This window comes from Solanum verrucosum, unplaced genomic scaffold, assembly GCF_900185275.1.
Source record: "Solanum verrucosum unplaced genomic scaffold, falcon-dt-bn FXZP01000049.1, whole genome shotgun sequence".
Classification (NCBI taxonomy): domain Eukaryota; kingdom Viridiplantae; phylum Streptophyta; class Magnoliopsida; order Solanales; family Solanaceae; genus Solanum; species Solanum verrucosum.
Window position 1 is genome coordinate 7,921,144 of NW_026020221.1, and position 26,412 is coordinate 7,947,555.

The 26,412-nt window shown below is 33.9% G+C and overlaps 2 protein-coding genes across 2 annotated transcripts; one reads left to right on the forward strand and one right to left on the reverse strand.

Annotated features, from left to right (window-relative positions):
* Positions 1–17,064: 17,064 nt before the first annotated feature.
* LOC125831697 (transcription factor MTB2) lies at positions 17,065–19,101 on the reverse strand. The gene has a single exon (XM_049510882.1). It carries the CDS (start codon positions 19,049–19,051, stop codon positions 17,315–17,317), a length of 1,737 nt encoding a protein of 578 aa, XP_049366839.1. The 5' UTR covers positions 19,052–19,101; the 3' UTR covers positions 17,065–17,314.
* Positions 19,102–24,171: 5,070 nt separating this feature from the next.
* LOC125831481 (uncharacterized) lies at positions 24,172–25,281 on the forward strand. Its single transcript, XM_049510662.1, has 3 exons — positions 24,172–24,241; positions 24,353–24,570; positions 24,769–25,281. The coding sequence occupies exons 1-3, from the start codon at positions 24,172–24,174 to the stop codon at positions 25,279–25,281; spliced, it is 801 nt and encodes a 266-aa protein (XP_049366619.1).
* Positions 25,282–26,412: the final 1,131 nt, after the last annotated feature.

The following is a 26,412-nucleotide window of genomic DNA, read 5'->3' on the forward strand; positions in this document are numbered from 1 at the left end:
GTTCAATAGACCAGTACTACTACTATTAGTCAACTAAATACATCCACAAATCACTTTCTTTTTAACCTAAAATGTTCCCCTACTTTTATTTTCAACAAAAAATGTCCACTCTTGAGCCTAAGTGCTGAATATTTATAATTCATTCGATATATATATCAAATCAATAAATATTATATATATTTAGATTCTAAACACATGTATCTTTCATTTACACACTTATATAACTCAATTATGAATAAGTGATATGAACTTTCCTTTTAATTTGTTATCGCTAATATAAAGTTAAATTTCTTATTTTTACTTATATACACGTACAAAACATCGAGTGAAAGTAACTATTTATATCTTTTTGATGTATGAACTAATTCTTGCTTAATTTTCTTTCTTTGAGCCACTCACGTTGTCTTTTTACACCTCTTGGACCACTTAGAATCTCTTAATTAAGTCCATATAAGTACTATATCAAGTAAAGATGCCACCTTACAGATTTGACTTTTAGCCTTTTTCTTAACATTCAACCAACTCGTGCTTTCCATTTGTAAATACCAAATTCCAGTAAAGGGAGGGGACCAGATATTATAACTAAAAAGCTCCAAAATATTGACTTGGGGAATTTTTCATTATTTTTATGAATAATTTATGTGAGGGTTAGGAGTACTAGTCATCTAATTCATGCTGCACATGTTATCAAATCATACATTAGTATATTTTCTACTCAATTAAACGAATCTTAATCCAATGTGCCCACTTTTTTATCAACTAACATGAATCATGATATGATAGGGAATCTTTTTACTTTTTTTATTTTTATCTCGATATTTGATGTTTATAAAATTTTAATTAAATATTTTACTGTGTGATTCACCTAAAGTACTGTCATGTTACATGTGCGCGCACCATGTCGTCTTCAAAAAATTGTCATCCTAAAAATCAGTCAATCTACCCTCCGTACATCACAACCATATACTTTTCTTCACATGTTTTTTTTTCATATTCAATAATACTACTATTACTATAAGTCGACAAAGAATACATGCATTACTTGAAAACTCTATTTTTCTTATAGCTCTAACACATATTGCTAGCTAGGTCCATAGGCTATAAACTACTCCATATAGTTTCAAAAATGTTTATGAATTTTCTTCATCACTTTCTCTTCCTTGAAAACACTATTTTCTAAGCTCACCACGTTTTTGTCATGTGCAATAGATCACTACTACTAAATTGTTTCCCTACTTTTATTTTGAAGAAATTGAAAATTCTTCATATAATTAGAAAATTTGTATTTGTGATGAGACTATTCGTGATACGTGTAGAAGGATCAAAGTACGTTGCATGCTCGCTTGCTCTCCATGCACTAAATATTAATGTGTACGTTTGTTATTTATATCAAATCAATAAATACATGGTAAACACGGTGTTTAGTAGTAACTATCATTGGCTCTTTTTTTTTTAACACATCTTGACCACTTGTGGAATGGAATCTCTTTAAGTCCATATACGTACTATCAAGTAATTTAAGAGGCCACCATACATATTTGACTTTCAATTTCTTCTTAATTAATATATTCAAATAATTCATGATGCACATGTAATCAAATAATACATTAGCAATTTCTACTAAATACAAATTTATCTCTACACGAATGATATTAATTAGAGTCCGATTGAATTTGAATTTGCACTGAAAAGTCCGGCACATCAAGAAGTAGTTAAGAGCTCTCTAACAAAAATGATTCCACATTCAAACCTCGGACAAAAATATCTGATTAAGAATAAATTAGCACTTACTACTCTACCTAACAGTATGTTGGTTATTAATAGGAAATATGGCGTTACATGTGACTTCCCAAAGTTAGAAATAGAGTTGTTCACTCTTCTTGGAAATGCAAAGCTAAGTTATAATTAATAACTAATATTTCTTTAGCGTCATTTATATAGAGTACGGATTATAAATATTCATATTACATATATTAATTATTATCGTTGAATATAATATATTGATAATTATATTATTATTAGTAAATAATTATTGCAACAAAAATTATTCGTTGTATAGTGTGGTTTTGAACCCCAAAGCAATGAATTATTTAGATATATAATAATATAATATAAGAATGAAACAAGTGGGATAATATTTAACCAACAAAAGGCTAATTAAAAGGGATTGATTTGGTGGTGGAGTGGAGTCATCAGTCAATAGAAGTGTGTAGCTAGGATATATATTTAATTTGTAACATCTCGCAAATTGAAAGAACTAGAAAGAAGTTAAAAATAGGAAATAGTCATTTTGGAAAGAATAAAAAAATCTGGAAAATTTGTAAAGTATGTTAAGTTGAGTTTTTGGTCAACTTCAAACGACCATAACTCCTACCTCAGGATGAGTTAGGTGTGTTTCCAAATATCGTAGGAAATATCTTGGAATAATCTTTCCAACGCCGCCAAGTTTGTGCAATTCCGAGTTCGTATGAGTGAGATATTCCCAATTGAAGTTGGGTTGTTCAGTTAAGGAAAGTCTAAACCGGATTTTATAAGGGCATTATGGTCTTTTCCTTACCCAATTATTTTATTTCATTTTTTGGTAATTAGTTGGAGTCTAAATTGATCTTAGTCAGTTTACGCTTTTGAAAAAAGAGTTAGGATTTTGAGAGAAGAGAAAAGAAGAGGAGAAGGAGAAGGAGAAGCAAGGAAATCATCAAGTTCTTCAAGAATTGCTTGTGGATTTCGTCAAGGGGTGATCCCTATGAGGTATGTGAGATCACATAGTATTGGGTTAGTTCACCCACGCGCCAATCATGATTTATTTCAGCGAATTTAAGTTCTTGAAAGCTTAGAAATTGAGTTCTTGATGGGTTTGTTTAAGTTCCTTTGAATTCTTGATTCGTTGAAATTGTAAAGGAGTTGTTTGATCCGAATCCATGATTTTAGGCGTGAATTCAATTAGAATCTTTCATATATTGATGGTGTATTTGATTCTAAGTGTTTGGGGAAAGAACCAAGTCGAAATAGGGGGTTTAGAGTTGAAAATGAAGAAGAAAAATCGGAGGCACCCGGGCAGGGGCCTGGGGCGTCGCCCCTCTCATAGCCCCAAGCAGAATTCTCTAATCTTTTGCCTCTAGGGCATCGCCCCTCTCAGAGCCCCAAGCAGGGTTCTCTGAACTTTGGGCTCTGGCTCCCCACGCCTCTCAGAGCGCCAAGGACGCCAATTTAACCCATTTTCCCCCTTTTTTTCCATACTAGTTCCTTAGTAACATACCTATGTTTTCCAATCGATTTCTATACTCTAAGGTACGTTTAAAAATCATGAAATCATCATAATATGAGATAATGAACCTTGAATCTGTAATCCAATTCAAGGAAAGTTAAGATCAAAGTCAAGAGAAGTAAGAGTCAAGTCAAGAAGAGTTCTTAGAGTTTTCCAAAAGTGTTTTCCAAATGTTTTAACTTTAAGACTTAAAGTTCAAGTTGAGTAAATATTAAAGAGTAAATATTGAAGTTCGTTTCTTCAAAAGTATATGGGGACTATGTATTCCCAAAGAGTTGAAATGTTTTTACATTTAAACAAGAAAAGGAAACCTTGATTTCCAAAGAGCTTTTGAGCTAGTTTTCAGAAAAGAGTAATCGCTTTCTAAATTAAGCAAGAGAGGAAACTTTGATTTCCAAGATAGCCTTTGAGCTAAGTTTTGAGAAATTATCTCAAATCACAGAAAGAAGTATGTTTCTAAACATAAGAGCTAGTATCATATTTTGGAGTAGTATTGAGCACTGATATGAGGGAGAGTTTAGACAATTCACAGCTCATAATAAACTATGTAGCCATCATGGGTAGAAAAGGGTCATACTTTTTAGATGATTCCTTTAGTGCTTTTTAACATAGACTAGTGGATCCACTTAGTAATTCAGGTTCTATACCCTCGGCAAGGTATAAGACGGCCCTGGCAATGTGAGGCAAAACGTTGTATCATCACAATAGCTCTTACGTGATGGTTGTCTGTTAGAGAAACTCCCCATAAGTAATTGTATTCTTATATACACAGTTTATTTGTATTTTTACATACATTTCAGATTTATATTGTATCTTTGCATACATATAGAGTTGACATCCATGTTTTAAAAAGTTTTTGCACTTGTTTTATACTGCTTTATATTGAAATGAGTTCAGTTAAGTTGAGTTGAGTTGAGCCAGGTAAGTTCTTCAGTTCCTTTCAATCTTATGCCTTGTTTTAGAATTCCCCTCGCATACTCGTACATTTAATGTACTAATGCCATTTGGCCTGCATCTTCTTGTGATGTAGACACAAGTAACCAGGATCAGCTTCCAGCGCATTGTTGATCCAGTTGAGCACTCAGAGTCTTGTGGTGAGCCTCATTGCTTTTCGAAGGATCCCTTTTTATTGCTTTGAGTGTTAGATAGTTCATTAGGATGTCGTGGGTCTTGTCCCAACATCCATCTCAGTTGTTTAAAGGCTTCATAGATAGTCAGTCAGATGTTAGTTCATTCGTCATTATCTTGTTATTGGTGTTAATATCTTTGATGGTCACTCAACTATTAACTTTTTTCACAGAAAGTCACTTAACTTTGATCTTCAACTCAAAATTCACTCAACTATGATATCTTTGCATAAAAAGTCACTCAACCTATTTAATTGTTTTTTTCATTAAACTTTGCTGACGTGAAAATTTTATTTCTAACTAAAATTTTAAGAAATAAACATATATCCATTTAAACCATTTAATGACCCGCTCCACTTGACCCAATCCACTAAAAATATAATATTGACCCTCTTAATTTACCTTTATTTTCCAAAATTATTTTCTCTGTTCTCCTTTGCATTTTTTCTTTTCTTTCTTTTTTTTTTTTTTAAAAAAAATCTGAATTTCAGCCTCTTCTTCCTTCTTATAGTTAGGGATATCTCAATTTCTGATCTCACTAAATCATTCTCTCTTGTCTCCAGTTTCTTTTTTTATTTTGGTTATTGTTCATTAGTATTGTTAGCTTTAAATGATTTTAAATGATGTTGTTAATGAGAGTCGTCGTATGAAGGCGAAAGGATAAAAAAACCTATTTCGAGAAAAGCCTCTCGATATTGCCTGAACCTGAACTCGCATTATCCGGAGCTTTTCCATGGATTCTCTTTTAATAAACTCTGCCTGTACAACCCTGCATCCTTCTAATAATATTTTAATCACAATATAATTCCTATTTAACTGAGATTTACTAAAAGAAGGAAGAAAAGGCTGAAATTGAGAAATTTTTAAAAAAAAATAGAAAAAAAAGAAAAAGCAGAGGAGAAAGAATGGGAGACCAAGAAAATAACTTTGGAGAATAAGAGTAAAATAAAAGTGTTAATATTATATTTTAGTGGGTTAGGTCAAGTGGGCGAGTTATTAAATGGTTTAAATGGATATATGTTTATTTCTTAAAATTTGAGTTAGTCATAAAAATTCCACATCAACAAATTTTAATGAAAAAATAATTAAATATATTGAGTGACTTTCTATGCAAAGATCTCATAGTTGAGTAACTTTTGAATTGAAGATCAAAGTTAAGTGACTTTCTGTGAAAAAAGTTGATAGTTGAGTGACCATCAAAGATATTAACTCCTTGTTATTGGCTTATGTTCAGATTTGAGTTGCCCCTTTGACCAAGTTAAATGTTGATTTCTAAAACATTTTGAGTTTAGTTTTGAGACTGTTGAGCTATCTTGTATTTGGATTTTCTTTCTTATATTTAAGTCTTCTGTTGAGTAAGTAAGCCAGGCCAAAGTTCGCTTGGGGCCATCAATTGTTCACGAGTGCCAGTCCCTCCCAGGGTGTAGGATCGGGGCTTGACAAACTTGGTATCAGAGCACATACTTCAAGAGTCCTAATGAGTTTATGAAGTCGTGTCTATAGAGTCTTAGTTATCGGTGTGAAGCGCGCCACATCTATATCTAAGGGGCTGCAATATTTAGGAATTTCTTCACTTCTTTCAAACTCACTTGGTGCGATATAATTCATCTCTATAAAATATCTTTCTAAATCCTACTTGCGCGTGTCTTTCAGATCATGCCTCCACGAAGAGCTGTCAGAGGTCGTCCCGCTAGAAGGAATATTGAACCACAGAAACAGTGAGTACCTAATACACCAGAAGTGTAATCCCAAGGAGAGGTCACCAATGCTAAATTTCGTGAAGCTATCCGGATGCTAAGTTAAGTTGTGACCAATCAAGTTAGACAGAGAGGAGTTTTGAAGTAAGAGAGCTAAGACAGGGAATGAGTTCGAGCAGCAGAAGAGTAATGTCAACCAGTCATTTTTCCAACAAAAACAAAAGGGACTTGCTTCATCATCTGCTAGTGCGTCTGCACCAAAGAACAAATGTGAGTACAATAGTCAGAATTTCAGAGTCAAACCTGTCTATTCTCAGTGTAATATGACACAAGGGGGTAGTAAGCCTCCTGCCTGCGCTAAGTGTGGTAGGAACCACTCAGGTACTTGTCGTGACGGCTCAACTGGTTGTTTCAAGTATGACCAGAATGGTCATTTCATGCGAGAATGTCCAAAGAACAAGCAGGGTAACGGTAATGGAGGCAATAGAGCCTAGTCTTCTTCAGTTGCTTCACCAAACAGAGCTGCACCTAGATGAGCTACTTCAGGTACTGGCAGAGGAGCAAACCGCCTATATGTTATCACAAGTCGCGAAGATCAAGAGGATTCGCTAGATGTTGTTACTGGTATGATCCAAGTCTTTAACTTTAATGTTTATGCTTTGCTAGACCCAGGAGCGAGTTTCTACACCTGTTGGTAAGTCTATTCTAGCAGAGAGATTCTATCGTGATTGTCCTATTTTCGTCAATCACAAGAGTACCATAGCTGATTTAGTTGAGCTAGACATGGTAGATTTTGATGTCATTCTTGGTATGGAATGACTACATGCCTGTTATGCCTCAGTTGATTGTAGAACTCGAGTTGTCAAGTTCCAGTTTCCAAATGAGCCAGTCTTAGAGTGGAAAAGTAGCTCAGCAGTGCCTAAGGATCGTTTCATTTCGTACCTTAAGGCAAAAAAGTTTGTTTCCAAGGGGTGTGTCTATCACTTAGTTCGAGTTAATGACTCTAGTGTTGAGATACCTTATATTCAGTCAGTTTCTGTAGTAAAAGAGTTTCCAGGAGTCTTTCCAGATGATCTTCCCGGAGTCTCTCCTGAGAGAGAAATAGACTTCGGTATAGACCTTCTTCCAGATACTTGTCCTATATCTATTCCGTCATATATATTGGCACCAACAGAGTTGAAAGAACTTAAAGAACAGTTGAAAGATCTATTTGATAAGGGCTTTATTCAACCCAGTGTCTCACCTTGGGGTGCTCCGATCTTATTTGTGAGAAAGAAGGATGGTTCCCTTAGGATGTGTATAGATTACTGCCAGTTGAACAAGGTTACCATCAAGAACAAATATATTTTTCCGAGAATTGATGATCTTTTCAATCAACTTCAGGGTGCCACCTGTTTCTCTAAGATAGATCTCAGATCTGGCAACTATCAGTTAAGAGTAAGGGAATGTGATGTTCCAAAGACAACTTTTAGAACCCGTTATGGTCATTATGAGTTCCTTGTTATGTCCTTTGGTTTGACCAATATACCTGCGGCATTCATGGACCTTATGAATAAAGTATTCAAACCTTATTTAGATCTGTTTGTTATCGTCTTCATTGATGACATACTAATCTATTCAAGGAATGAAGAAGATCATGCTAGTCATCTCAGAATAGTTCTCCAGACTCTAAAAGATAGAGAATTGTATGCCAAGTTCTCTAAGTGCGACTTTTGGCTTGAATTTGTGGCATTCTTAGGCCACATTGTGTCTGGAGAGGGAATTAAAGTTGATACTCAGAAAATAAAGGTAGTGCAGAATTGGCCTAGACCCACATCTCCAACTGATATTAGGAGTTTCTTGGGTTTGGCTGGCTATTATAGAAGGTTCGTAGAGGGATTCTCATATATTTCATCCCCTTTGACCAAGTTGACTCAGAAGACAATTAAGTTTCAATGGTCTGAAGCTTGTGAGAAAAGCTTTCAGGAATTGAAAAATAAGTTGATTACTGCCCCAGTGTTAACCTCACCAGAAGGTACGTAAGGCTTTGTTGTTTATTGTGATGCGTCTAGAGTTGGTTTGGGTTATGTGTTAATGCAGAATGACAAAGTTATAGCTTATGCCTCCAGACAGTTGAAAGTTCATGAGAGAAACTACCCAACCCATGATCTAGAGTTGGCAACCGTAATATTTGCTTTGAAAATATGACGCCATTATCTTTATGGTGTTTATGTGGATGTGTTCACCGATCACAAGAGTCTTAAGTATGCATTTACTCAGAAATAGCTTAATCTCAGACAAAAGAGGTGGTTAGAATTACTCAAGGATTATGACATGAATATTCTTTACCACCCAGGTAAGATTAATGTTGTTGTTAATGCCTTGAGCAGGTTGTTCATGGATAGTACAACCCACTTTGAGAAAGATAAGAAAGAAGTAGCAAATGATGTGCACAGACTTGTACGCTTAGGAGTCCGACTAATGGATTCCACAGAAGGAGGAGTAGTGATGATGAATGGGGCTGAATCATCATTAGTGTCAGAAGTAAAAGAGAAGTAGGTTCAAGACCCAATTTTGCTTGAATTGAAGGCAAATGTTCATAAGCAAAAAGTATTGGCTTTTGAACAAGGGGGAGATGGCGTATTGAAGTATCAAGGTAGATTGTGTGTACCAAAGGTGGATGGACTCTAAGAGAAGATCATGGAGGAAACTCATAGCTCCAGATATTCCATCCATCCGGGTTCCACAAAGATGTATCGTGATTTGAGAGAAGTTTATTGGTGGAGTAGTATGAAAAAGGGCATTACAGAGTTTGTCGCTAAGTGTCTGAATTGCCAATAAGTTAAAGTAGAACACCAAAGACCCGGTGGTATAACTCATAATATAGAACTTTCGGAATGGAAGTGGGAGATGATTAATATGGATTTCATCACAGGTTTACCAAGGTCTCGCAGGCAACATAATTCTATTTGGGTGATTGTCGATAGAATGACAAAATCTGCCCGTTTTTTGCCAGTAAAGACCACCCGTTCAGTAGAGGACTATGCCAAGTTGTATCTTCAAGAGGTGGTAAGACTTCATGGAGTTTCGGTCTCCATTATTTCAGACAGAGGTGTGCAATTTACTGCATAATTTTGGAAGTCGTTCCAAAATGGCTTGGGTTCAAAGGTGAACTTAAGTACTGGATTTCATCCTCAGAAAGATGGGCAACCAGAGCGCACTATTCAGACTTTAGAAGATATGTTGAGGGTATGCGTGATTGATTTCAAAGGTAATTGGGATGATCACCTACCTCTTATTGAATTTGCTTACAACAATAGTTACTACTCTAGCATCCAAATGACTCTTTATAAGGCTCTTTACGAGAGAAGATGCAAATCTCCTATTGGATGGTTTGAAGTTGGTGAGACTAAGTTGATAGGACCATACTTAGTTCATCAAGCTATGGAGAAGGTGAAAGTTATTCAAGAAAGGTTGAAAACGGCGCAGAGTCATAAAAAATCCTACACTGATATTATGAGAGGGAGTCAGAGTTTGAAGTAGATGATTGGGTATACTTGAAAGTTTCACCCATGAAAGGTGTTATGAGATTTGGCAAGAATGAGAAGCTTAGTCCCCGGTATATTGGCCCTTACAGAATATCCAAGAGAGTTGGTAATGTAGCTTACGAGTTGGAGCTACTACAAGAGTTAGCCGTGGTTCATCCGGTCTTTCACATCTCCATGTTGAAGAAGTGCATGGGCGATCCTTCATTGATCATTCCAACTGAAGATATTGGGATCAATGATACCTTATCTTATGAAGAGATTACAGTCCAGATTCTAGATTGCCAAGTTCGCAAGTTGAGAACAAAAGAGGTAACATCAGTCAAAGTTCTTTGGAGGAACCAGTTTGTTGGAAAAGCTACTTGGATAGTTAAGGAAGATATGAAGAAGAGATATCCACATCTCTTCGAATACAGAGAAATTCCAGATCAAGATACTAATTCTTTTCTTTGTACTCTTTAATTTATAAGTTGGCATATTGTTTTTGCATTGCTTGTTGGGTGTTGAGCTGAATGTTACATGTTATACCCTTAGCCTTTTAAGAGTAATCTCATTCGAGGACGAATGTTCCCAAAGGGGAGATATTGTAACATCTCGCAAATTGAAAGAACTATAAAGAAGTTAAAAAATAGGAAATAGTAATTTTGGAAAGAATATAAAAATCTGGAAAATTTGTTAATTATGTTAAGTTGAGGTTTTGGTCAACTTCAAACGACCATAAATCCTAGCTCAGGATGATTTAGGTATGTTTCCAGATATCGTAGGAAAGATCTTGGAATAATCTTTCCAACTCCGCTGAGTTTGCGCTATTCCGAGTTCGTATGAGTGAGATATGCCAATTTGAAGTTAGGTTGTTCAGTTAAGGAAAGTCTAAACCGGATTTTAGAAGAACATTATGGTCTTTTCCTTACCCAATTATTTTATTTCATTTTTAGTAATTATTTGGGGTCGAAACTGATCTTATTCAGTTTACTCTTTTGGAAAAAGAGTTGGGGTTTTGAGAGAAGAGAAAAGAAGAGGAGAAAAGAGAAGGAGAAGCAACGAAATCATCAAGTTCTTCAAGAATCGTTTGTGGATTTCGTCAAGGGGTGATCCCTACAAGGTATGTGAGATCACATAGCATTGGGTTAGTTCACCCACGCGCCAATCATGATTTATTTCAGCGAACTTAAGTTCTTGAAAGCTTAGAAATTGAGCTCGTGATGAGTTTGTTTAAGTTCTTTTGAATTCTTGATTCGTTGAAATTGTTGAGGAGTTGTTTGATCTGAATCCATGATTTTAGGTGTGAATTTGATTAGAATCTTTCATATATTGATGGTGTAGTTGATTCTAAGTGTTTGGGAAAAGAACCAAGTCGAAATAGGGGGTTTAGAGTTGAAAAATGAAGAAGAAAAGTTAGAGGCACCTGGGCAGGGGCCTGGGGTGTCACCCCTCTCATAGCCCCAAGCAGAATTCTCTGATCTTTTGCCTCTAGGGCATCGCCCCTCTCAGAGCCCCAAGCAGGGTTCTCTGAACTTTGGGCTCTGGTGCCCCACGCCTCTCAGAGCGCCAAGGACGCCAGTTCACCCAATTTTTCCCTTTTTTTCCGTACTAGTTCCTTAGTAACGTACCTATGTTTTCTAATCGATTTCTATACTCTAAGGTACGTTTAAAAATCATAAAATCATCATAAACATGAGATGATGAGCCTTGAATCCATAATCCAATTCAAGGAAAGTTAAGATCAAAGTCAAGAGAAGTAAGAGTCAAGTCAAGAAGAGTTCTTAGAGTTTTCCAAATGTTTTAACTTTGTTTTAAGACTTAAAGTTCAAGTTGAGTAAAGAGTAAATAGTAAAGATTGAAGTTCATTTTTTCAAAAGTATATGGGGACTATGTATTCCCAAAGAGTTGAAATGTTTTCACATTTAAACAAGAAAAGGAAACCTTGATTTCCAAAGAGCTTTTGAGCTAGTTTTCATAAAAGAGTAATCGCTTTCTAAGTTAAGCAAGAGAGGAAACTTTGATTTCCAAGATAGCCTTTGAGCTAAGTTTTGAGCAGTTATCTCAAATCACAGAACGAAGTATGTTTTTAAACATAAGAGCTAGTATCATATTTTGGGAGTAGTATTGAGCACCGATATGAGAGAGAGTTTAGACAACTCACAGCCCCCGATAAACTATGTAGCCATCATGGTAGAAAAGGGTAATACTTTTTAGATGATTCTTTTAGTACTTTTTAGCATAGACTAGTGGATCCACTTAGTAGTTCTGGTTCTATACCCTCGACAAGGTATAAGACGGCCCTGGCAGCGTGAGGCAAAACATTGTATCATCACAATAGCTCTTACGTTATGGTTGTCGATTAGAGAAACTCCCACAGAAGTAATTGTATTCTTATATACACATTTTATTTGTATTTTTATATATATTTCAGAGTTATATTGTATCTTTGCATACATATAGAGTTGACATCCATATTTTAAAAAGTTTTTCTTTATATTGCATTTGTTTTATACTGCTTTATATTGAAATGAGTTCAGTTAAGTTGAGTTGAGTTGAGCTAGGTAAGTTCTTCAGTTCTTTTCAAGCTTATGTCTTGTTTTAGAATTCCCCGCCCCTACTCGTACATTCAATGTACTGATGTCATTTGACATGTATCTTCTTATGATGCAGACACATGTAACCAGGATCAATATCCAGCGCATCGTTGATCCAATTGAGCACTCAAAGTCTTGTTGCTCGCCTCCTTGCTTTTCAGAGGATTTTTTTTATTGCTTTGAGTATTAGATAGTTCATTAGAATGTCGTGGGTCTTGTCCCGACATCCATCTCAGTTGTTTAGAGGCTTTATAGATAGTTAGTCAGATGTTAGTTCATTCATCATTATCTTGGTATTGGCTTATGTTCAAATTTGAGTTGCCCATTTGGCTAAGTTAAGTGTTGATTTCTGAAACATTTTGAGTTTAGTTTTGAGACTGTTGAGTTATATTGTATTTGGATTCAATGTACTGATGTCATTTGACATATATCTTCTTATGATGCAGACACAGGTAACCAGATCAGCATCCAGCACATCGTTGATCCAATTGAGCACTTAGAGTCTTGTTGTGAGCCTCATTTCTTTTCGGAGGATCCCTTTTTATTGCTTTGAGTATTAGATATTTCATTAGGATGTCGTGGGTCTTGTCCCGACATCCATCTCAGTTGTTTATAGGCTTCATAGATAGTTAATCAGTTGTTAGTTCATTCGTCATTATCTTGTTATTGGCTTATGTTTAGATTTGAGTTGCCCCTTTGGCTAAGTTAAATGTTGATTTCTGAAACATTTTGAGTTTAGTTTTGAGACTGTTGAGTTATCTTGTATTTGGATTCTCTTTCTTATGCTTAAGTCTTCCGCTGAGTAAGTAAGTCAGGCCAGGGTTCGCTTGGGGCCAACAATGGTTCTCGAGTGCCAGTCCATGCCCAGGATGTAGGCTCAGGAAATGACATAATCATTGAATGTAAAACGTTTTACACGAAATAGGTGTACGTTGACAACATAAATAATTTTTAGCGGTAAAAAATAGACATATTAATTTAATAAAGAGTGTTAAAGTCTTTATCAACATTAGTTAATTTTCATTAGATCTAATGTCCTAAAGGCTTTAGGGACATATACAAGAGTACTAATTGCCGCTAAAAATACATATTTAGCGGCAATTAAGATATTGCCGTTAATTAATTGCCGCTATAAATTATTTTTGATATAGTAACTAGAGTTACGATAAAATAATAAGTATTCATTCATCTTTAATTATAGATTTCAAATTTGAGCTCTGAATATAAATTACTTTTATAAAGATTAAATTTACCGTGAGACTTTGACGTGAAACCTGATATAATCAAGTCACCGTACAATATGCGTGAAGAGTCCAACATATATCATTCCTATAAGAGATGAGCGATCTTTTTAATATGATTTGAATTATTCTGATTTCTTAAACTAACTTTTGAATTTGAATTACACTTGAGATCTATTATAAGTATCGAACGTTGCGTGAGGAAAAAAACATATTCTTAAGGACAACATGCAACCAAATGAAACCTATATTGATACAAAACAAATAAATCAATTCTGCCAAATTCCTATTGACATACATAAAAAAATAAAATCCTTGATGTTTAATTTAGATCATGATCTCTAAATCAATTGCTTTGGACGAAATTACTATTGGATGTAAATTAAAAAATTAGAAAAAAAAATACATATTAAAGTTATATTGTTGGATGAAAAATTAGTACTTTATTGATGTTGATCCCCAAAAAATAAAAAATAAAAAGAAACTATGGTAGTTATTTATAGCTTTGCCTTGAATAATCAATTGTGTATTGTGAAACTTGAATAGTCAACTGCGCGCCATCACTCAATGCATTGTCACTACGGAAAAAAATGTTAAATTTTTCAAATGTCTAGTGATTATTTTTTTTAGATATTTTAATTAAACTGATTAGGAAAGAAAAAAATAGGAATTATATTTTTATATGGCAAAATTGAATAGTCAATTGATAAGTATCTCAGTAATTTTAGAGTGTGGAGGCTGATTTAACATAATACACGTTTGGATAGAAGAATTAAAAATGAAAATAAGCAATTAAAATATTTGATAAAAAGAAATATCAATAAATATATTTCTATAAAATAACTTGCACGTCCTGAAACTAATTATAAGAGACGAGTTAGTGCAAAAAAATGAATTTCAAATTGATTGAACATCAAATAAATTATCTTTTCAAGTTACTTTTTTTAGTTTTAAATTAGCTAGATATATAATATTAAATTTTAGAAATATAAATTATTTTATGATGAACTTATAAGTTTACAAAATCCCTATTAATCTATAGTCTACCATTAATACAAGCTACCCATTTTGCTTATGATAGTGACTAGTGAGTGCTATATTATTAAAAATGTCAGGATATAGTATAGTAATAATAATCTATTTATTTAACAATTTAAATTTTTAGATAAACTGATCATATACTTTAATATAAAAAAAAACACTAATATTTTCTAGCTAGATGTGAAATTTTGATGTTAACTATTTTTTTTTCTGAGCGTTTGAATGAGTTGTGAAGAATTTTTTTTAGAAATGTTTTTTGTTTTATTTGTTGCAAACAAAATTATTTTTTTCAAAAAATACTCGTTAAATAAAGAATAGTTTTTGGGAACAATTTTCTATACAAAATTATATAGCAATGAGTTGTAGCTTATCCTTTTAAAAAAGGCCTTTGATCACTGCCACATGTTTTTTTTTTTGAACTTTTTTATCCTAAATGTTAAGAAATACCTCAACAAACTTTATGGGAAAAAGCAGATTGATAACCTAACATATTGGAATAGCATGAAAGACATAATTGTCCGCTCCCGATGCACAAAGTATTCCATGTTTACACATTACTCGAATAAGGATTGCATTTCAAAGAGTATAATTTAGATAGGCTATTTTAATACAAGTATCAACCCCATGTTCCTAGCAAAAATCACATCCCAAAGAGTATGATTTAAACCGACTATATTTTGCACAAACATTAACAACTGATTTCACTGCTCGAACCAGCATGCATTCTAGAGTGTAATTTAGGCATCCTATCCTAACACAAGTTTGAATATAGTGCCTGAAATTCTTCTCAAATCTCTTATATGTAGGTCACATAGAGACAATTTTATCATTACCTCAAAACTCCGCCTTGAAAACAAGTCAATACAAATACTAATTACCATTAATATCCAATTAACCTTTTCTAATTCCTTAGTAAAATATAGTTAATTTATGAACAAAGTAGTCCTTACCCCCATGACCCCACTCTCTATCTCATCAAATGAGAACTCCATTATTTTCCTTCTAATCTGTTGCTTTCTTCGATTAGGTATATAGCTATTGTACTGATGTCTAATTAGGAATCTGAATGAATATAGCACTAGAAGAAGAAACTCACATGAATCTTTTTCTTTGTTTTTCTATTTTTTGTATTATTGCATGCATGGTATTTAGATTTTAGAAGATCTGCCTTTCTTTCAAATAGATTTATGTCCATGCTTTCTAGACATTATTTAAGAGATTTTTTTTTTACTCTAAGTAGTCGTTTAGTGTGAGATATAAGGACGTATAATAATCTGAATAAAATGCAAGATTATTTTATCTCACATTTGATTGGAGGTGTTAGGTAGTCCTTGGCTCCTTGGATTATTTAATTGTCTCACCATTTTTGCTATAGTGATTTATCACATATACATGATGAAATAACTTATTCCGAAATAACTTGTTTGTTAAATTAGGTCTTAGGCCTAACTCACACCCCAAAAGCTAGCTCAAAGGGAGGAGGATTGCCCAAGCCTTATAAGGAGTCCACCCATCTCATTAACCACCGATGTGGGACTTTTGTCATCCTTTAACATTGTTCCTAACCAAACGACCCTTAAGGGTGTGTATGATACAAAGGAAAATGTTTTAATAGATTTTTTTTTTTCTTGAAAAAAAAAGTAGAGTTCATATAGTTATATTTTTAGTATTTGATAACTAAGAAAATGAACAGTATCCAAGAGCATTTATACAGAATTCAGAAAACACTATGAAAGTGGGATGTGATAGAAAGTGGGGATTACGGATTAGGATGGTTAAGGGGTGAAGGTTAAGGACGTTAAGTGGGTGATGAGAAGACAATAAACTTGAAATATCACTTTTGAATCTTGTTTTCCCTATTGATTTCCGAAAGAAAATATTTTTAACCAGCCGCCTTATAGTGCTCTTAAATGTGCCATTAAAAGAAAACTCACAAGAAAAAGTTTGAAAAACGCACACAAACAGTAGTAGTTTAATAATTAAAGATGGCTATAAATGACAAACCTATACTAATTATGGTCATATTCTAAACGTTTATGAAATTACTTTTTCACTTTTTCCTCGTTGAAAAAACTATAAAAAAAAAATCCAACTTCCACCACCCACACTTTCACATGTTTTTGGCATGTTTAATGAAAAACCATTTACATGCCACTTACTTTTCCACCCTAAATTTTTTTTTTTTTTTCTAATGGTGAGCCAAAACTAACAAAATATCCGCCAAGACTTTGACAAATGAGAGTAGAATACCAAAGGGATTTGTGTTCAAGCAAGTTTCAATACTACCATTCTTTTAATATCATCAAGAATCATAAGACCATAATAACCAACATTTCTCTAAAAGGATATAAGATTAGGTTCAAGATCTCTAGGCACATGAATGTCGCTCAAACTCTCAAAACAAGTTGTCACACTCGTGTCAAATCCTCCAAAAAAAAATGCACCAACTTTTGAAAGATTTGACATGCAACTGTCGATATTTTTGAAGAGTGAAGCAACATAACATGTTACTTGATTAGCTTCATGCTAGACTTACAAAAAACCTGGACTTAAGATTCTAGAGAAGTAACTCAAGAACACTAATAACACCAAGTAACAATATGAAAAAACTAGCATAAGCAAAAGAGATTTAAGCTTACAAAGCGATTCATCTAGCTTTCTTTTGACAAACATGTATACTATAAACAGATATAGGAAAGAATTACCGCTACTTTGTCAATAGCTAGTTATTTTCTCTATTCCTAGACTGAACTGTTGTATACCAAAACCTTTGCAGAAACAAAGAAATGGAATGTAGACTAAAATGATATTGCCTTTGTTATCCTACGGATCGATGAGTATGTCTAGAGAGAGTTTGATTCACCAGAAAATGCAGCCATTAGCTTTTCCTTCGTTAGCTGTTCGGATCCATTGGACTTGACCACAAATGTATGATATACTGTATCATTCCCCACGGCAAGTTTTGACTCAACAACGCTGACCTGTACCTCTTTGAACGCTTCAACGACTTTTGCTACAGGATGGGTTCCCAGTGGGCATCTAGCTCTTACAATGACTTCATCACTGGCAGCTTCAATGTTGATATCAGCTGCTTCCACAGAGGTGCTTCCTAGCCTTTCCAGCTCATATTCCGCGTCCCTAATCTTCTTCTGCATGTCAGTGATGTGAGCAATGGCATCTCCTAAGAGGGAAGCTTTGTCCATTTTGGAAATATTTGGAACAACAGCTCGTAATGCATAGAACCGCTGGTTCAGCTTTTCCCTCCGTTGCCTCTCAGCTTCTACATGATTGAGGGGCTCTTCCCTTCCATTGGCTGGTTTTCTTCCACGCTTTCGAGGCCTCCTTTCATCAGCTGGTCCTGCATGGTTTTCCTTACATGAAACTTCAACATCTGAATGCTCGGATTCAACAGTGGGCACTGGAGAAACAACGGGTCTTGAGTTGGTGAAATCTATTTGCATTCTACCAGGCTTTTGATGCTGGAGGCTATTTAACCGGAGCTCTTCCCTTCCACCATTGACAAACTCTCGTAAGTTGTTTGGTGGTGCCTGAGGACTATAGAGCTCCACGGAGTTCCCTGGCTTCACATTACCAAATGAAGCCCATGCTACGGGGTGTACACCATTTTGTGTATTTATGATGGGAGCCCTGTTTCCATTTCTGTACATTTCCAGTGGCCTATCCACCGGTTTCCTGACAGCAAGTTTTTCCCTAAACTCGGTAGAACCAGATTTTAAATTCTGCCCAAAAATCTTAGGATTTCCCTTTGACTGCTCAAAAGGAAAAGAGCTGGGAAACATAGAATTGTTTCCATTTTTTTTCTCAGTTACATCTGCTACAGATGCCGCTTGCTTAGCCCTAACTTGTGCCAAAAACGACGAGAAGCAAGATTTTATTGAATGTACAAGCTCCAAACTTTCTGGTATAGTTCGTACAGATCCCAATTCCACTACCCCTATATCAGTTGGGATCAAAACAACTGTTTGCATACCAGCAGACTTCATCAGAAAAGATCTGGAACAATAATCTACAGACGACCTCATAATATCCGATAACCACACATGTTTACCAGCACTAAAACACTTCCCCGGACCACCTTGCCCTCGAGGAAACGAAAAGTACATTGAAGCAAGAAAGAACATTTCAGTATCGGTGACTTTATCCAATCCAAACACATAGTTATCTTCATCTGTTCCACCAAAAAACATATGCAACTTCTGAAGAACCCTTTTCCTCATCCTTTGTTGAGCCTCATCAGCGAGGCGTAGATTAAGAATCCTAGTAAGTTCAGATTCCTCTCCTTCCCTAGCTTCCCTACAACAACCATCTCCCCATCCTAACACCAACTCCCCCAACTTAGACCGCGAAATCTGCCAAAAAATGGCGTAATTCCAACTAAAATTACTTGCATTCGGACGTTCCACAAGATCTGACAGCTTATTCTGCAAATTCTCATCACTCCCCATTGCCATTAAAGAACATTCAGCAGAAACTAAACTAGACATCAAGTAATCAAAAGCTTTTGTTCCTAATACAGCTGCCACCATAGTCTTATCCTCATCACTCCACAACATAGTCATTTCTAACAAAACCCCAGATGCTAAAAACTTCCAACTCTCCTCCAATTTGATATAAACCCCACAATAAATTTCAAAAAACAAACAAACAATCTTTTTTAATCAAATCCAAAACAAAACCTATCTCACCCCTCAAAAAAGATTCAATCTTTCTTCTTTAAATATCCAAAATTCAACAACCCCACATTCAGATCTCAAAATCTTGAAACCCCAAGTAACCATTAACTATATAAAGACAAAATACCCAGAAATTATATGAACTTGAATATAAAAAAATGAACATAAAAGAGAAAAACAAACCAGTTTTTGCAGTTCAAGAAGCAGTAGAGCAAGCAAAAACTCTTATCACCCTTATGAGGAATTTGAGAAATCCTCAAACTAAAAAATTCAAATTTGCTCAAACATCATTTTTTTTTTTTTTTATCTTTGCAAAAGAAAAGAGGGAAGATAGGAGATTGGAGAAGAGGGCATTAAGGGGATGTTTCTTCTAAATCCAAACTGCATGTTGTATAAACTATGGTTTTAGGTTTTTAAAGAGTTAAATAGATAACCATGGTTGGGCTTGTATTAAGAGTGTGTCTCAATGGACTTATAACTCGTGACTTATAAGCATAACACTTGTGACATATAATACTAATTTATGATTTTTTATAATTATTTAAAAGTTGTAAAAGTACTTAAAACCACATAAATTAAATCAAACAAGGTTTAAGTCATAAAAGTTTTTAACTTATTTTTATTATTTTTAATTTAAATTATATTATTTGTATGAGAAACAGTCGGCATGCCTTTTCTGTGAGAGTATTTATTTAAAAAGAGAATAAAAGGGATTTTATTTAATGAGGAAAAGGAGAAGTTTCACTTTGACACGTTTTGTAAGATGGGATGACACAAACATGTGCAGCCACATTTATGGCGTGTGTGTATTTTACTTTTTGGGCGTTAACTTTTCAATTAAATTCGAGTTATTTAGTTAGTGATTCAAATTTTATATTTTATTTTTACAATATATTTAATTATTAAATTTGTTCAAATTTTAAAGATTAATCTTTTAAAATTGGATTCGTCGTTAAATTTTATCATATTTTAATAATGTGTGCAGTTTATTTTTTTGAGCAATTTTTTCAATTCAATTCGAGTTTGGTTAGTGATTATGAGACTTATTCTTAAAATAATTTTTAAAGATATATTTAATTATTAAATTTGTTCAAATTTTAAATATTAATCTTTTAAAATTTGATTGATCGTTAAATTTGATCATATTTGAATAACGTGTTCATTTTATTTTTTTGAGCAATTTTTCAATTAAATTCGAGTTTGATTAGTGATTATAAGACTTATTCTTAAAATAATTTTGAGTACAAAATTTATTAGATTTTAAAGACTTACTTTTTCAAAATTTGTTTGATCATTTAGTTTGATGTGTGCATTTTAATTGTTTGAGCAACTCTTCAATCAAATTTGAGTCATTTACTTAGTGATTATTGGTTATGAACCAGATTTTAACTTATTTTCTAAAATACACTCGATCATTAAATTTGATCAGTTTTTTTTTTAAAAATATGACAATTAAATTTGAACGGTATGTGCATTTTTCTTCTTTGAGCAACTATTCAAGCAAATATGAGTTATTTGATAAGTAACCATACGTATGAATTAGACTGACTTATCTTTTAAAATATGTTTGATAGTTAAATTTGATCATATTTTAAAGATTTTTCTTTTAAAATCTATTTAATCATTAAATTTGATTAGACTTGAACTAAATGTGCATTTTACTTTTTGGGCAACTCTTCAATCAAATTCAAGTCATTTAGTTAGTAATCATATGTCATGAATCAATATTTAAATACTATTTTTTAAAATGTCTTTGATTAGATTTGAGTGACATGTGCATTTTTCTTCTTTGAGCAACTCTTCAATCAAGTCCGAGTCATGTAGTTTTAGTGTTTGTAACTACATATTTCATTGTTAATCAAAAGACAATTGCATAGAATTTTGATTATTTTTTTTAAATACGTTGCAAATTAAATTCGAGATGATATGACAAAAATTTTAAAATTTGAATTTGATCCGAGCTCACATCATTCCATCACAACAAACATTTTTTCTTTATGGCACCGCTGCGTAGTAATTGCATGGTTGTTGTAGCGGGCTGACGAGAGAATCCTAGAAAACACGGGCTTTATTATTTTACTCTTATTGTTCAGTTGAAAAAAGATAAGGGTTACTCCAAAAACCCTTCTAGGGTGCTCCAAGCTTGGGAACAGTGGAAATGGAGGATTACAACGCAAAAGGGGTTGAGATTTATTGAGATTCACCTCCACAAAATTAGAAGTTTGTGTTCAGATTTCTTCAACAATTTCTTGAGGTCCAAATTGGCTAGGCTTAACTGAGTAGTTAAATCTATTTCTGATTGCTTAATGCATTGTAAATTTAAGGAGAAATTTCATACATAGGCCTCAAGCACAGAGTCTAAGCGAATAAATGCATTTATTAATTGTTGGTTAGGATTGCATGGTACTTGATTAGTGAATGATGACCTTATGAAAGTTATTTGATGTTATCCTAGGGATGGTAACCTATGGGTCTATGAGCTTAAAATTGTATAGGAAGAGTCTTCTCAAGTAGGTGATGGTTGAATTTGTTTCTCATTTACGTTATGTGTGCATATTAATTATTTCGGTAGTATCACTTGTACAACATGTTGTTAGGGAAATGAAAAAGGATGAAATTGAAATGTTATCTTATTGTCAATCTCATGCAATGAACTTGTAATATTTGTTAGTGTTTTACAAGTGTGATTGTGATTATGTGATGTGTGATTCTTGGTTGGCTTGGGTACCATGCTTGGTACATATTATCGATTGGGGCTCAGATACCATGCTTATTATAAGATATCTCTAGGTTAGCTCGGGTACGATATTTAACACACATTATCGATTGGCTCGGGCAGGGGCGGATTTACGTTGAACCAAGGGGGTTCATCCGAACTCCCATCGTCAAAAAATTACACTATATATATGATTAAATTTTTAATTTATGTGTATATGTATAATATTGAACCCCCTGAACATATACCAAAGGCATAGCTCAGTGGCGTTGGGGGTTCAAGAATTTGCGTTGTTGCACGCGAGGTCGCGTGTTTGAATCTGGACAGAGGCAATTTTTTATCAGCTTTTATATTTCAGGCATTTTATTTTATTTTTTAAAATAATAATGGAATCAGAAAACGACTTTAGTTCCAAAAAATTAAAACCCTGATAGGAAATTTAGGATTTATTAGTTTAATCCCTAATTACAAAGTCAAATATTAAAAAACTCTTTTCTTCTTTTAGGATTTTTCCACGTTTTATTTTTTCATTGTCTCTTCCTTGCTGCCGTGAACGCTGCTGGTTGCTTCTTGTCGCTGCTGGCTGCTACTTGTCGTTGTTGTTTGCTGCTTCTGTTGGATTGGCCGTTATTGAAAAATTGAAGTCTATCCGCAATCGTTTCTTTCATCTCCATTAATAACTACTTCGATAAGTTTTTGGTTCCCTTTTTCCTTACTAGATTTCTTTATACCTTATTTCGTTATCTCTTGATATGCTTTCTTTTAGTTGGCTGATTTATTGATATCATTGAAGTTTCAATTTTTTTTGTTTGGCTAATTTTATATATTTTCTTAATCTAAAATTGGAGAGATAGAGAAATATAATTTAATAATCAAATAACCATTGCTTAAGCTTTTTGGTTTTTGTCCTTATTTTGTGTGTGCTTTTTTTTAATAGTTCTTATTGTGTGTTTAATTCTCTTAAATTCTAACTAAACTTTTACTTTACAATTCAGTCTTAATATTCAATGAAGAAGTATTTTACCCCAGTATCGAAATCAAGTTTAGCCTCTCATAGTCATAGTCAATCTAACAAAGAAGAAAATGTCAATCATTCAGAAGTACCATCACATTCTTCTCAAGAATCTGATTTGAGTACTTTAAAGTTTGATCCCAGTGAAAGAACTACAATATTGAATTATCATCCAAATCATCGTGATGTTATTAGAAGAGCATACCTTGTGAATGATATTTGTCAACCTCGCTTGGAGGTTCATGAGTACCCTCAAACAAATATTTCTGGAGCAATGCGTCACTTTAATCATGAATGGTTTGATGATGTATATCATGATTGGTTGGAGTATAGTGTTAGCAAAGATGCAACCTATTGTTTGTATTGCTATCTATTTAAAGATCATAACATTAATCAAGGTGGAGGTGAAGTATTTTCATGTACAGAATTTAAGAATTGAAATAAAAAGAGTGGTCTTGGCAAGCATATTGGTCTACCGAATAGCCCACATAATCGATCAAAAAGGAAATGTCAAGATTTACTACGACAACAACAGTCTATTCAATATGCCTTTGAGAGGCAATCTAATCAAATTAAACATGAATATTATATCCGCTTAAGTGTTTCGGTTGATGTAGTAAGACTTCTCATAACTCAAGGACTCGCATTTCGAGGTCATGATGAATCTAAATCATCACTTAGTAGGGGTAATTTTCTTCAGATTCTCTCATGGTATGCAAAAAAGTGTGATAAAAATCGTGATTATGTACTTGAACATGCCCCTCAAAATGATCAAATGACTTCTCCAATAATTCAAAAAGATATTGTGACTGCATGCAAGATAGAAACAATTAAAGTTATTCTCAAGGAACTAAATAGTGACTACTTTGCCTTACTAGTTGATGAATCTTTTGATGTTTCACTCAAGGAGCAAATGGCTTGTATTACGATATGTTGATAGACTGGGATTTGTGATGGAGCGACTTATTGACATTATTCATATTCAAGACTAGTACATTATCCCTGAAAAAGGTAATTGTTAATTTACTTGCTCAACATTCTTTGAGTCCATCAAGTGTGTGTGGACAATGTTACGACGGGGAAAACAATATGCAAGGTGAGGTCAATGGACTTAAAATGTTGATTAGGCAAGAAAGTAGATCGGCTCATTCTATACATTATTTTGCTCATCAACTTCAACTAACTCTTGTTGGGGTCTCTAAAAAGTGTGTTGAAGTGGAAAAACTTGTAGTATTGGTCTCAAATATTTTTAATGTATTGGGATCTTCTTTTAAGCGTATGGATGACTTACGAGATTCTCAAAAAATAGCAATTCAAGATGCATTAGATATGGGTGAACTGACAACTGGTAGGGACTTGAATTAACAATTTGATCTTTCAAGAGCTTGTGATACTCGTTGGGGATCTCATTATAAATCCTTTAACAATTTTATTCTTATCTTTGGTTCTATTCTTGAAGTTCTTGAATTACTTGCTCTTGATGCACGAAGTATGGACGAAAGAGTCAAGGCAACGGGACATCTTGAATCTTGTCGAACATTTGAGGTTGCGTTCATATTGCATTTGATGAGAGATGTATTAGCAATCACAAATGAGCTCAATAAATGCTTACAAAGAAAGGAGCAAGATGTTGCAAATGTCATGCTACTTGTTGAAGTAGCAAAGAAAAGGTTGCAAGTATTGAGGGATGATGAATGAAATTCTCTAATTGCTAAGGTATATATATTTTGTACCAAACATGAAATTTTGATATCTAACTTTGAGGAGCCATATGTTAGCTCTTTAAGATCATGGCGAAGGCTTGCTCACTATACAGTCTTACATCATTACCGTGTTGAAGTGTTTTGCAATATTATTGATTGACAACTTTAAGAGCTTAATGCTCGTTTTAATGAGGTAGCTACTGATTTGCTCCATGGAATTGCTTGTTTGATTCCAATTAACTCGTTTTCAAGTTTTGACAACAAAAAAATAATGAGGATGGCTCAATTATATCCAGATGATTTTGATGAATTTAATATGAATACTCTTGAGAATCAACTTGCAAGTTACATTGTTGATGTTTATGATGTTGATGAAAGGTTCTCTGATCTAAATGGACTTTGTGATCTTTCCAAAAGATTAGTCCAAATGAAAAAATATCCAAATTATCCTCTAGTGTTCCGCTTAGTGAAACTTGTTCTACTTCTACCAGTTGCCACTGCATCCGTTGAAAGAGCTTTTTCGGCAATGAAGTTTATCGAGAATGACTTGCGAAGTCAAATGAGTGATGATTTTTTTAGTGGTTGTTTGGTGCCTTTTGTAGAAAAAGATGTATTTGATAGTATTCCTAATGATGCTATAATTAAGACATTTCAAGATATGAAACCTCGTAGAGTACAATTGTAATGATCTATTTAAGTTTTTAGATATACGTGCTCTAAATTAATTTTTTTTATCCGACCCATTTATATCTGATTCGACCCACTTATTTGTGGATATTATTTACATGATTAATTTTTTTTTGAACACCCTTGATGAAAATCCTCCCTCCGCCACTGGGCTCGGGTATCACACTTGGTACATATTATCGATTGGTTCAGGTACCACATCAATTATAGCATATCTATCGATTGGCTCGGATACCACTCCTAATATATATTATATAACAATTGGCTGGATATCATGCCTGTTACATGTTTGATTGTTTACCTGCATGTTTGTTCTATGAGTGAATTAGGTTTTACTCTTCATAATATAATTGTTACATGTTGATCCATGGCAAGAACTTTGTGTTTAAGTGTTGAAGGGTTCTTGTGAACACCAAGATTGTTTCACCTTGACGTTATGAAAATTATTAGGTATTAACCTAGGATTGGTAACCTATGAGTAACTAGACTCTGAGTTGAAAATTGTATAAGAAGACTCGTTTCGGGTAGGTGATGGTTGATTTTATTTCCCGTTTACATTGTATGTATATGTCAACGATTTTGCTAGTATTACTTGTACAATACGTGGTTATTAGGGAGATGAGAAGGATTAAACTGAAATGATATCTTGTTGACGATCTCATGCAATGAACTTGTCCTAGTTTATTGTGTTTTACAAATGTGATTGTACTCATTGTGATTGTGTGTTATGTGATACTCGGTTGACTCGAGCTCGGGTACCACACATGGTACATATTATTAATTGGTTTGTGTACCACATCTAGTACTAAATATCTCTCGATTGGCTCAGGTTATACGACGTCTGGTGCATATTATTGATTGGCTCGAATACCACGTCTAGTACTTGATATCTCTTGATTGACTCGGATATTACGTGTGGTACATATTATCGATTGACTTGAATACCATATCTGATGTGAAATATTTATCAATTGATCTGGAGATCACGTCTGATATTGGTTCAATATCGATCGAATCGGATACCACAAGTGGTACATGTTTGATTTTTCATATGTGTTCGTTCTATGAGTGAATCGAATTTTACACTTCGTAATATATTTCCTACATGTTGATCCATGAATGCTGAAAA